Source organism: Callorhinus ursinus, unplaced genomic scaffold (assembly GCF_003265705.2).
Source record: "Callorhinus ursinus isolate GAN/ISIS: 27379988/994484 unplaced genomic scaffold, GSC_fseal_2.0 scaffold544, whole genome shotgun sequence".
In the NCBI taxonomy this organism is placed as follows: domain Eukaryota; kingdom Metazoa; phylum Chordata; class Mammalia; order Carnivora; family Otariidae; genus Callorhinus; species Callorhinus ursinus.
The window spans coordinates 1-12,320 of NW_027397599.1; the positions used below are offsets into that span (position 1 = coordinate 1).

At 41.5% G+C, this 12,320-nt stretch overlaps 1 protein-coding gene across 1 annotated transcript in view; it reads left to right on the forward strand.

Moving 5' to 3' along the window:
• Positions 1 to 5,214: 5,214 nt before the first annotated feature.
• Positions 5,215 to 12,320, forward strand: part of LOC112818422 (adhesion G protein-coupled receptor E4-like) — a gene marked incomplete at its 5' end in the record, with an annotated part of 12,463 nt that continues 5,357 nt past the window's right edge. The window contains 4 exons of the mRNA XM_025865518.1: positions 5,215 to 5,450; positions 7,390 to 7,456; positions 8,041 to 8,132; positions 9,308 to 9,488. Coding sequence (XP_025721303.1) covers positions 5,215 to 5,450; positions 7,390 to 7,456; positions 8,041 to 8,132; positions 9,308 to 9,488 — 576 coding nt within the window. The remainder of the gene's footprint in view (positions 5,451 to 7,389; positions 7,457 to 8,040; positions 8,133 to 9,307; positions 9,489 to 12,320) is intronic.

Below are 12,320 nucleotides of genomic sequence, written 5' to 3' on the forward strand. Positions count from 1 at the left end.
AATACATTTTTATGTCTTTTTGTTGTCTGATTGCTATTGCTAGGACGTCCAGTACAATGTTGAACAATAATGGTGAGAGTGGGCATCCTTGACATGTTCCTGATCTTAAGGGAAAAGCTCTCAGCTTTTCCCCATTGAGGATAATATTCGCTGTGGGTTTTTCATAGATGGATTTTATGAACTTGAGGAATGTTCCCTCTATCCCTATACTCTGAAGAGTTTTAATCAGGAAAGGATGCTGTAGTTTGTCAAATGCTTTTTCTCCATCAATTGAGAGGACCGTATGGTTCTTCTCTCTCCTCTTATTAATGTGTTCTAACACATTGATTGATTTGCGAATGTTGAACCACCCTTGCATCCCAGGGATAAATCCCACTTGGTCGTGGTGAATGATCCTTTTAATGTATTGTTAGATCTTATTAGCTAGGATTTCATTGAGAATTTTGGAATCCATATTCATCAGGAATATCAGTCTGAAATTCTCCTTTTTGATGGGGTCTTTGCCTAGTTTGGGGATTAAGGTAATGCTGGCCTCATAGAATGAGTCTGGAAGCTTTCCTTCTGTTTCTATTTTTTGAAACAGCTTCAGGAGAATAGGTATTATTTCTTTTTTATTTTATTTTATTATGGTATGTTAGTCATCATACAATATATCATTAGTTTTTGATGTAGTGATCCACGATTGATTGTTTTTGTATAACAGACAGTTCTCCATGCAGTACGTGCCCTCCTTAATACCCATCACCGGGCTAACCCATCCCCCCACCCCCCTCCCCTCTAAAACCCTCAGTTTGTTTCTCAGAGTCCGTAGTATCTCATGATTCATCTTTCCCTCTGATTTCTCCCCCTTCATTTTCCCCTTCCTTCTCCTAATGTCCTCCATGCTATTCCCTACGTTCCACAAATAAGTGAAACCATATGATAATTGACTTTCTCTGCTTGACTTATTTCACTTAGCATCATCTCCTCCAGTCCCATCCATGTTGATGCAAAAGTTGGGTATTCATCCTTTCTGATGGCTGAGTAGTATTCCATTGTATATATGGACCACATCTTCTTTATCCATTCATCTGTTGAAAGGCATCTCAGCTCGTTCCACAATTTGGCTAGCTATTGCAGATATTGCTGCTAGGAACATTGGGGTATTATTTCTTCTTTCAATATTTGGTAGAATTCCCCAGGGAATCCATCAGGCCCTGTACTCTTGTTTTTTGGGAGGTTTTTGATCACTGCTTCAATCGTGTTACTGTTTATTGGTCTATTCAGGTTGTCAATTTCTTCCTGTTTCAGTCTTGGCAGTTTATAGGTTTCCAGGAAGGCATCCATTTCTTCCAGATTCCTTAATTTATTGGCATATAGTTGTTTTTAATAATTTCTAATAATTGTTTCTATTTCCTTGGTGTTAGTCATGATCTCTCCCCCTTCATTCATAATTTTATTAATTTGGGTCTTTTCTCTTTTCTTTTGAATAAGTCTGGCCAGTGGTTTATCGATCTTATTAATTCTAGAAACTAGAACCACCTTCTAGTTTCATTGATCTAATCTATGGTGTTTCTGGTTTCTAATTCATTGATCTCTGCTCTAATCTTAATTATTTCTCTTCTAATGCCTGGCTTAGACATCATTTGTTGCATTTTCTCTAGTTCTTTAAGGTGTAAAGTTAGTTGGTGAATTCGGGATTTTTCTATTTTTTTGAGTGAGGCTTGGATGGCTATGTATTTCCCCCTAGGACTGTCTTTGCAGTATCTCATAGGTTTTGGACTAATGTGTTTGCATTCTCACTGGTTTCCATGAATTGTTTAAGTTCTTCTTTGATTTTCTGGTTGACCCAAACATTCTTGAACAGAGTGGTCTTTAGCTTCCAAGTGTTTGATTTCTTCCAAATTTTTTCTTGTGATTGAGTTCCAGTTTTAAAGCATTATGGTCTGAGAATATGCAGGGAATAATCTCAATCTTTGGATATCAGTTGAGACCTGATTTGTGACCCAGTATGTGGCCTATTCTAGAGAAAGTTCTATGTGCACTCGGGAAAAATTAGTATTCTCTTGTTTTAGGGTGGAATGTTCTGTATATATCTTTGAGGTCCATCTGTTCCAGTGTGTCATTCAAAGCTCTTGTTTCTTTGTTGATGCTCTGCTTAGATGATCTGTTTATTGCTGAGAGTGAAGTATTGAGGTCTCCTACAATTAACGTATTATTGTCAATATGCGTCTTTATTTTGGTTAACAGTTGGTTTATGTAGATGGCTGCTCCCATGTTGGGGATGTAGATATTTACAATTGTTAGATCTTCTTGTTGGATAGACCTTTTAAGAATAATATAGTGTCCTTCTGTGTCTCTAACTACAGTCTTTAGTTTAAAATCTAATTTGTCTGATATAAGAATTGCTTCTCCAGCTTTCTTTTGAGGTCCTTTGGCATGGAAGATGGATCTCCATCCTTTCACTTTCAGTCTGGATGTATCTTCAGTTCAAAATGAGTCTCTCATAGACAGCATATGGATGGGTCCTGTCTTTTTATCCAATCTGCAACTCTGTGCCATTTTATGGGAGCATTTAGGCCATTCACGTTGAGTGATTATTGAAAGATAGGAATTTATTGTCATCATGTTGCCTGTGAAGTCCTCGTTTCTATCGATTGTCTCTGTAAATTTCTTTTCTGTATCACTCTTGGGGTCTTTCTCCTTTTATAGAACCCCCCCTTAATATTTCTTTCAGGGCCGGCTTAGTGGTCACATATTCTATCAGTTTCTGCCAGTCTTGGAAGCTCTGCATCTCTCCATCCATTCTAAATGAGAGCTTTGCAGGATAAAGTATTCTGGGCTGCATGTTCTTCTCATTTAGTACCCTGAATAGGTCTTTCCAGGCCTTTCTGGCTTGCCAGGTCTCTGTGGATAGGTCTGACGTTATTCTGATGTTCCTCCCTCTGTACATAAGGAATCTCTTCCCCCTAACTGCCCTTAAGATGGTTTCTTTGGTTCTAAGCTTTGCGAGTGTTACTGTTACATGCTGGGGCATTGACCTGTTTTCCTTGATCTTGGGAGGGGTCCTCTCTGACTCTAGGATGCAAATGTTTGTTTCATTCCCCAGATTAGGGAAGTTCTCAGCTATGATTTGCTCAAATATATCTTCTAGTCCTCTCTCTCTCTCCACCGCCTCAGGGATTCCAATAATTCTGACATTGGAACATTTCATGGTGTCACTTATTTCTCTGATTCTGTTTTCATGGATTTTGAGTTGTTTCTCCCTGGCCTCCTCTTTTTCCTTCTTTTCCATCAGTTGGTCATCTAGATCGCTAATTTATTCTTCTGCCTCACTTACCCTAGCTGTTAGATTATCTAGATTGGATTGGATCTCATTGATAACATTTTTAAGTTCAGCTTTCATTTCTGCCCTTAGAGACTCTATGTTGCCATTAATCAATTTTTCCATTCTAGCTATTGTCTTCATAACTGTTACCCTGAAGTCTATTTCCGACATCTTGGTTATATCTGTATCTATTTGTAAATCTGTGGCAGAAGTCACAGTCTCTGAGTCTTTCCTATTTTGGGGGTTCTTCCTTCTAGTCATTCTGTTGAAGGGTGGTTGAGGGAATGTAGAGAGTCTAAGTTTTTTACTACAACCCAAGCAAGATGCACCTGTTTTATAGGGACTTTAGGGTTGCTGGCCTCTTGTTCTCCCAGCCTGTCTTCTGGAGGAGGGGCCTGCTACACTGTTACTCAGGCAACCCTGTTTGGGCAGAGTTGCCCTGCCCCCTGTGGGGAGGTGGATGGGGCTTTTGTTCTCTGGTGGCTTTCCCTGGCAGCTTTCTACATCTCTTCCAATAGTCAGAGCAGAGAGATCGCAGTCTGTTCTTCAGTGAGCTCTCCAGGCCACACTATCTCTGTTTCTGTCTGTGCTGCCATAAACTGCAGCATCCTGGGTTGTGTGCCCTTCAGCAGGGCTCCCAGTCCTCACCTCCAGGTCAGGACACAAGGGCACGTCTCTGCCCTTTGAATTTCTAAAACTGCCAGCTGCCCCTAGTTCATATGCACGGCTCTGCCACCCCAGGTTTCAGTCTGGGGGGCTCCCCTAAAGTCCTTTCTCCACCACTACTTGTCTGTGATTGCGAGTCTGTGCCCTGTCCCCAGCGCAGGAGGCTTTCCCTCACCAGCGGTGCAGGATCCCCATGGCTCCCTCTCCCTTCCATTTATCTTCCGATATTTGCCTACGAAATCACGGCTCCCCGCTTCATACCTCGAAACCAACTGCCTGCGATGTTCTGTTTGTAGAAATCCAGATATATCTTCTTACATCTCAGGCTGATTTCAGAATGGTCTGGTAGATATCCAGCTCAATTCAGGAGACCAGTTGGAATAGGGTCCCCTACTCCTCCGCCATCTTTTCCTTCTCCCAGGTTTTGTGAGGTTATAGAAAAGAACCTGAGTGTCCTTCACTTAATGCAGGGCACACAATTCTAAACCAGCACTTTCCAGCTGACCTTCCTTTTGAGGGTGAAAATGTTCTATATCTGAACACTTTAATATGGTAGCCCCTGGCACATGTGGCTATTGAGCACTTGCCATATGCCTACTGTGACTGAGGAACTGACTTTTAAATTTTGTTTCATTTTAATGAATTTTTATATAAATAGCCCCATGAATGTCTCCTAACTACCAGGTAGATTATAAGATCTGTAGACATCAAGCTGGAGATATCCCAGGTCAAGCAGAGACAGCTAATTTTCCCTTCCTCCATAAAAGTTTTATTTAGCCCTCAGTTGGATTGCATGATACCCACCAACACTGGTGAGGGTGATCTTCTTTACTCAGTCTCCTGACTCAAATGCTAATTCATAATTCCTGAAACACCCTCACAGACGCACCCAGAAATGCTGTTTTATATGTTATCTGGGCATTCCTTAGCTCAGTCAAGTTGACACATAAAATTAAGCATCACACCCACCCAAAGGGAAAGGGCCATGGAATATTCATCTACCAACTCTCGTCTGTCATGGATCTGAGGACGGTGCCCATGGCATTCATTCCTTGGTATTTCTAGCCCGCTCCATATGTGGAGTAAGCAAGGGACACTGAGAGCTCCCCAAAAATGTGTTGCCTCCAGGCAAAATGTCACAGGTGTTAGAATTGAAAATGTAGGCCAACATTCAAGAAATGCTAAGTGCTGAGGACATGATCAGTCACAGACCACATTCCTAACTCTTGTCTCCCCTCCAGGTGCTGTGCTCCATCATCGCAGGGGTGCTGCACTACCTCTACCTGGCCTCCTTCACCTGGATGTTCCTTGAAGGGCTGCACCTCTTCCTCACCATTAGGAATCTCAAGGTGGCCAACTACACCAGTGCAGGCAAATTCAAGAAGAAGTTCATGTACCCTTTCGGCTATGGGATTCCAGTTCTCATTGTGGCTGTGTCTGCAATAGTAGGACCCCAAAATTATGGATCACATACTCAGTAAGCATGATGTGTGCCTTTATGGTGGAAGTGGCGTCTGTGGCTGATACATGATCTGAAATCAAAAAACATTTCAGTCCATTTCCTGTTGTGAATTATACCTCCCAAAACCAGTCCGGTTTTAAGCCATAATTCTATTTTCTCTTAGAAATTCCTAGAGGAATGATTCTCAGCATCTTTGGAGTTGGATCCTTTTGAGACTTTTGGTGAAATCCAGGGCCTATTTCCCCAAACAAGGAAATATACCTTTCAGACAAATGTACTTACACATAAAATTTTGAATACAACTTCAGGACATTAGGGACAAAAAGGTACACTCAGGAAATTCAGGAACAGAAAAGCCCACCTGTGGCCTCTGTGTTCTAGAGGATTCTGAAATAGCATACTGAAGAGCTTGAGATTCATCCCAAAATGTAAAGAGTAACAACAATAGCAACAAAACTTGAAGGCCTGTGATGCATGAGATAGTGCATATCATGACTCATTCTCCCCATGATCCTGTGGGGCCAGCACTGTTCATCACCTCATACATGGGACTTCTGGGTCTTAGTGCATCTAAGAAACATTCTTAAGGTCTCAGCTAAAAAGAGAATTAATCAGAATTCCTCACTAAAGGAATTTCTCCCTCACTGAGAAGTTTACAAAGCTCTGCAAGTTTAGTTGAGGACGTTAGTATTTTGGCAATGGGGCTTCGGTTAGGGAGTAGGAATGCATGTGCTAAAACAACATGAAGAAGGTGTCTCTCTTGAAGAAAAAAGATGTCCTGTCTCCAGCCTGAACCCTATGTCCTGCCAGAACAGTTCTGGAGATCTCACAGTGGCGTAGATCAGGGGTTGGCAAATATTCTATAAAGGGCCAATGATAACTATTTTTGTCTCTGCGGACCATATGGTCTTTGTGGCAATTACTCAATGTTGCCCTTGTGGTGGGAGAACAGCCAATTCATAGACCATGTATAAATGAATGGATGTGGCTATGTTTCAATAAAGCTTTATTTACAAAAACAAGGGGTGGACTGGATTTGGACTATGGGTGATCGTTTGTAACACTTGGAATAAAACTTAAGTGTCAGAGTTTTTCTGCTCACTGACTGTTGGCAATTGCTTGTTACATTTCTGAGTTTTACACTGCCCGGTCTTTGTTCAGGATAATTTATACTATCTTTGCCAACATAAGGCATGATTTAATAAAAAGTATTTGGGCAACAGAGTACTTGGTATATGGAAAATACTTAGTGTTGGTAGGTTTTCTTGCTGTAGTTAAATTACTAATTTTACTCTCTTTCTGATAGAAATCATATTTTTGGGCACTATTTATTGAGGCTTACCTCTTTGCCAAGAACCATACTCAAAAACTATGTACACATTACCTCATTTGATCTTTCCTACAAGATCTATATGAGGAAAACTGCAAAAGTCTGATGAAAGAAATCAAAGAAGATTCAAATAAATGGAGAGATAGTCCATGTTCATGGATAGGAAGATTCAGTATTGTCAAGAAGTCAGTCAGTTCCTCCCAAACTGATCTATAGATTCAATGCATTCTCAATCTCAATCCCAAAAACATTATTTTGTGTGTAATGATAAACTGATTCTAATGTTTATATAGAGAAGCAGAAGATCCTGAATAGCTAACACAATATTGAAAGAGAAGAACAAAGTCAGAGGAGAGACCCTAGCTGGTTTCAAGACTTGGCATATAGCCACTGTAATCATTTAATCTTTTCAATACTTCTGTTTGCCCCCACTTTACACTTGAGGAAACTGAGGCTTAGAGCATACAGCTTGTGTCAGATGACGACCCATGTCTGATTGCATCTAAAATCTAGGTTCTGAGCAAAATGGTTCCCAGCACTGGTTGGATCTTGCTACAGGAGTCTGAATTCAAGCTCTCTACCCTCTGAGAAATACGCAGCTCATGCATACCCTTCTCTCAACAGCTGCTGGCTCAAGCTCGATAAAGGGTTCATCTGGAGTTTCATGGGGCCAGTGGCAGTCATTATCTTGGTGAGTGACTAATGATAGTTATTTATGGATGTGTCTGCCCTGGTTGGCCAAGCATGGAGTGTGTTTCTTGCTGTGAAAATGGAAATGAAGTGAAGATAAGAAAATATAGCCTGATGTGATTAACTCCTCTTCCTAGAAACACTATCTTCATATGTCTTTCCTTTGCTCCCTTATGGGTTACTTGTTACTGTGATAGAATATAACTCTCTGCAGGGGATTCTGGTAAAAACCTATGTTTGTTCATTCAACAAGCATTTAGCAAGTATCTACTCTGCACAGAGTGACATGTTCTCCTGTTTGCCAACAACTTCCTGATCACATCCATTGTCCTGGTATAGACATTAATAGTAATCTTTCACTTTCAAGGCATCTTGATTTGAATGATACATTATGTAGTCACCCTAATCAAGTATCAAGTGCCCCAGGTCCATATACACACAATATGCTGTATAAAAGACCAGAGCAAAACATCCTATGAAGCCTGTATCTTTTGTAAAAAAGATACTTAGGTCCACCTCAAATTGGGTTGCACGACACGGCCTCAAAATAAAATTCCAAGTCAATATTTCATTCTGTGTCCACAGATAAACTTGGTGTTGTACTTCCAAATTCTGTGGATTTTGAGAAGCAAACTTTCCTCCCTCAATAAAGACGTTTCTACCATTCAGGACACCAGGTAAGAAGGTCCCAGAATCAGTGGTATCCACATATTTTTCCTACAGGGCTACTTTTCTTTCTCCCTGGGAAAGAAAAACCTATACAAAAATCTGATATAAAATTTCATGGTACTGGATAAAGGGTGTGTGCGGTACAACTTCTAGAAGTAAAAACTATAAATTTCAGGTAGCTTAATGTACTCCTTGATCTCTTTATTCAACAAATATTCATTGGGTGCCTCCTCTGTGTAGAAAACTCTTCATCTGAAATTCATGCCAAGAGTATCAACATTATCCTTCCTCCACCACCCCGTGAGTCCACCCATTTCTGCCCTCCATTATCCTTGGTTGTAGACACTCAGTTCTTACTGTGCTGATCTAAATGATTAAAAATAACGATAAGAACAACTAACATCAACTAGGAACTTAGTAGATGTTTGGAATTTACCAATATTCTTTTACTGAATGCTCATAATTTTAATCTATGTGGTGGGCACGACTACCATTCCCCCATTGATAAGAGGAGCAAGTGCTTATTTTACCCAAGGGTGGGCAAAAATTGGCATTGGTGAGTCATGTGGACAAAACTTAAAGGAATATCTTTCCAATTTCAGACCCTGGCTTTGATCTCATCTACTTATCAGACCAACCTAACATCTCTTCACCTTAGTGTTTTCAGCTTGGAGGGTCACAGCTTCACCCTTCCTGGCATTTCTTCATCCCTCTACACGTGTTTGATGAGTGCAGGCTCACACCCCTGTGTGCATGCACAAACACACACTCACACATGTCATCTCTCCTAGACAGTTGCCGCTAAGAACCCCATTCTGTTTTATAAAACACAACTTTCCTTTGAAGAAACACAACAGCATGTTCTATTCTGAAGTCATGATATCAACATTAACACATTTTCCAATACAGATTTCTAGAAGGCACTTCCACACATCTCCCAGTAGATCCAGGTAAAAGACTTGCAGATAAATCACTTCCAAGAATAGGAAAAAGCATTATTCTCAGAAGCAGCCATGGAAAACATGGGTTCTGCCTCATCTTCGAGTTGTATGACTTTGAATAGGTCGCTTAAGCACATGGGGTTGATGTGAAGTTTAAATCAGGTAATATGTGCAAAGCATATAGCACAGCACCCAACACATAGTGATGAATGATACTTATTATTGCTCCTGTTCCTTTTCAGAGTCATGACATTTAAAGCCATTGTTCAGCTATTTATCCTGGGCTGTTCTTGGGGCCTTGGCCTTTTTATGATTGAAGAGGTCGGGAAGGTGATCAGATCAGTCATTGCGTACACATTCACCATCATCAATATCCTGCAGGGTGTTTTGCTCTTTGTGGTACACTGTCTCCTTAATCGCCAGGTAAGGCTAATTATTTTGTTTCTAAACAGCCAACTCTCAAAGTCTTATTGAATGGCTGTTCCCATTCTCACCTTTCTCTGACATTTCATATTTGTATTTGGGGTTTCCTTATTCTGGAAGGAGGTTTTAGGTGATGATTTGGTATGCTGTGTGCTCTGGGTTTCACTAGCATCTGACTAACCTCCACATTCCAAACTATCTCTTAAGAGTACGCCTTTGTCAGCTGGGGATGACATATCAAAATACCATAGACTGTGTGGCTTGGGCAGCAGAAATTTCTCGTATAATTCTAGAGGCTGGAAATCTGAGTTCAGGGTTCCTGTGCAGTTGGGTTCTGGTGAGATCTCTGTTCTTTTTTGCAGATGGCCACCTTGCTCTACCCTTACATGGGGGAGAGAAGGAGAGAGAGCTTTTATGCCTCTTCTTATCAGGACACTAATCCTATTGGGTCAGGGCTCCACCCTTATGGCCTCACTTAATCTTAACTGCTTCTATAAAGGTCATCATGTCTTCAAATACAGTCATACTGGGAAGTTAGGGCTTTGACATGTGAATTTTGAGGAGACATAATTCAGTCCATAGCAGAGCATGTATCAGTCAGCATTAGGGAGATTATGATTCAGTAACTTATAGCCACCACCCTCTAATTTCAGTGGTTTATAACAACAAAGGTTTATTTCTTGCTCATGCTACATAGCCATGGCTTGATCTACATTGTCTTCACTCTGGGATATAGGTTGAATAAGAGCAGCCCTTATTTAGAACACTGGTATTCTCATGGCCGAGGGAAGGGAGATCCTGGCAAAGTGACCTTAATTAGCTCTCTTCCATTGAGTGGAGCAAGTTCCTTGGCCATACCTGAGTTCACCAGAAAGAGGATACAGAAGCCTCTTATAGTGAGGTGCACTTTATGGAGGGACAGTGGAATATTTGACTTACTATGCCAAAAACAGAGTGACTTCAGCTCTAATGTAGGTTTTCCTCTGAGTAGGTTGCTGTGTGACCTTGGCCACCCTTCTTACCCTCTCTGAGCCTCAATCGTCTCACCTGTGTTTGTGGCAATACCTGCCTCACAGGATTAAGAATTAAAAGAGATATTGCGGGGGGTGGGGCAAGATGGCAACAGAGTAGGGGACCTTGTTCCATCTAGTCTCTCAAAGTTAGATGCATATTTATCAAACCATTCTGAACACACATGAATTCAACCTGAGATGTAAGATTTATCTGGATCTCTACAAGCAGAAAAATAACAACTTTTTGCAAGGTAGTTGGTGTAGAACCCTGAATCTTCCGGGGAAATATCAGGAGATAAACAGAGGGGGAATGGCCCCACCATAAGCTAGCCCCTGGAAAGTGCTATAACACTGGAGCAAAAAATGGGGACCCTTAGAAATCTGCTCCAGTGAGAGATTTCCCTTTCTGAAAAGGGCACAAGGGATGAATAGGGCAGAATTTTAGGTCGATCATTGTGGTCTCAGAATTCCAGGAGATTCAGAAATTATGGGGAATCCTGACCAATAGAGTGCCCAAGCAGTGGAGCGAGGAGACTGGTTATGGTCAGTGAGCCCAGAAGGGACTCTCAGATCCAGTCACCATAAACTGCCAGCTGGCTTGTAGGGAGACCACTCTCTGCCTGGCCACCCTGAAAAGGACTAGAAGGTGCAAGCTGTTTAACGTCTCAGGGGAGATAGAAAACGGCTTGCGCCCATGACTGGGCAACAGCTCTCAGGGCGGTGTGGCCCATGAAGGAACACTGGGGAGGCACCCAGCCATGAACTGGGAGCCGTGGAAGAGGGTGCATGCACAAGCCCACAGCCACTAGCAATTGCAAAGTCACAAAGGGCACAGATGCTCTCAGGTCCCCAGAACTCCCCTGGGAGAGTTGCAGAGGGTGGGAATAGCACGAGTCTGTGGAGTTTGGTACACACAGAAGTGGAGATGGTTTGACCTGGAAGGTTTATTGAAGAAAGGGGACAGCGAACTTGTGGCTCTGGGCCAGAGATTCCTGAATGGCCATATTTACTCTGACCCTCTAAAGAGAAGCCGAAAGCCACCAGGGAACAAAAGCCATACAAATGACCAGCTCACATTAAGCCCATCCCCCTGACAAGGGGTGGGGCATTCCACCCAGGCAAAGACACCTGAGAAGCCGAGCAGCAGGTCCCTCCCCCAGAAGACAGACTGGAAGAACAGGTGAATGATAAGTTTATTTGCCACAGGACTGTAAAACTCCAGTGCCAGGGGGAAAATAATATAGGGAGCTCCAGGTGTTCTCTCATGATTCATTTATACTTCAGGCTAAAATTTTACATTTCTTTTTTGTTTCTTTTCTTTTTCTTTCTTTTTTTTTGTTTGTTTTTGTTTTACCCTGTTCGTGTTTCAAATAGATTCTTATTTCCCAAGTTATGGTTTAAGCTGCTTTTTAACTTTTATTTGTTCACTTCTACATTTTATAGACTATTCCCCATACTAGTCCATTTTTCACTCTATTCAATTTTATCTTGATAAATATATAAGTTCTGATTTCTTTGCAATTTTGGGATATAGTGTCTTCAAACACACAGACCAAAAATCAATCAGGAACAGGCAGATAACCCTGCTTTGTCCACCCTGAGAGGTTATAAGCTCTCCCCCACCTTTTTTTATTGTTTTGGATCATCTTGGCTTTGTTTGCATATCTGTGGTAGCTTCCAAACACTTTGGATTTTTTTTAGGGTGCATTTTGCTTGGGTGGTGGTTGATATTTTGGACTCTGTTCATTCACTCAACCATCCCTCTACAGAATGACTAGGAGGAGGAACTCTCAACAAAGAAAAGAACCTGAGACAATGT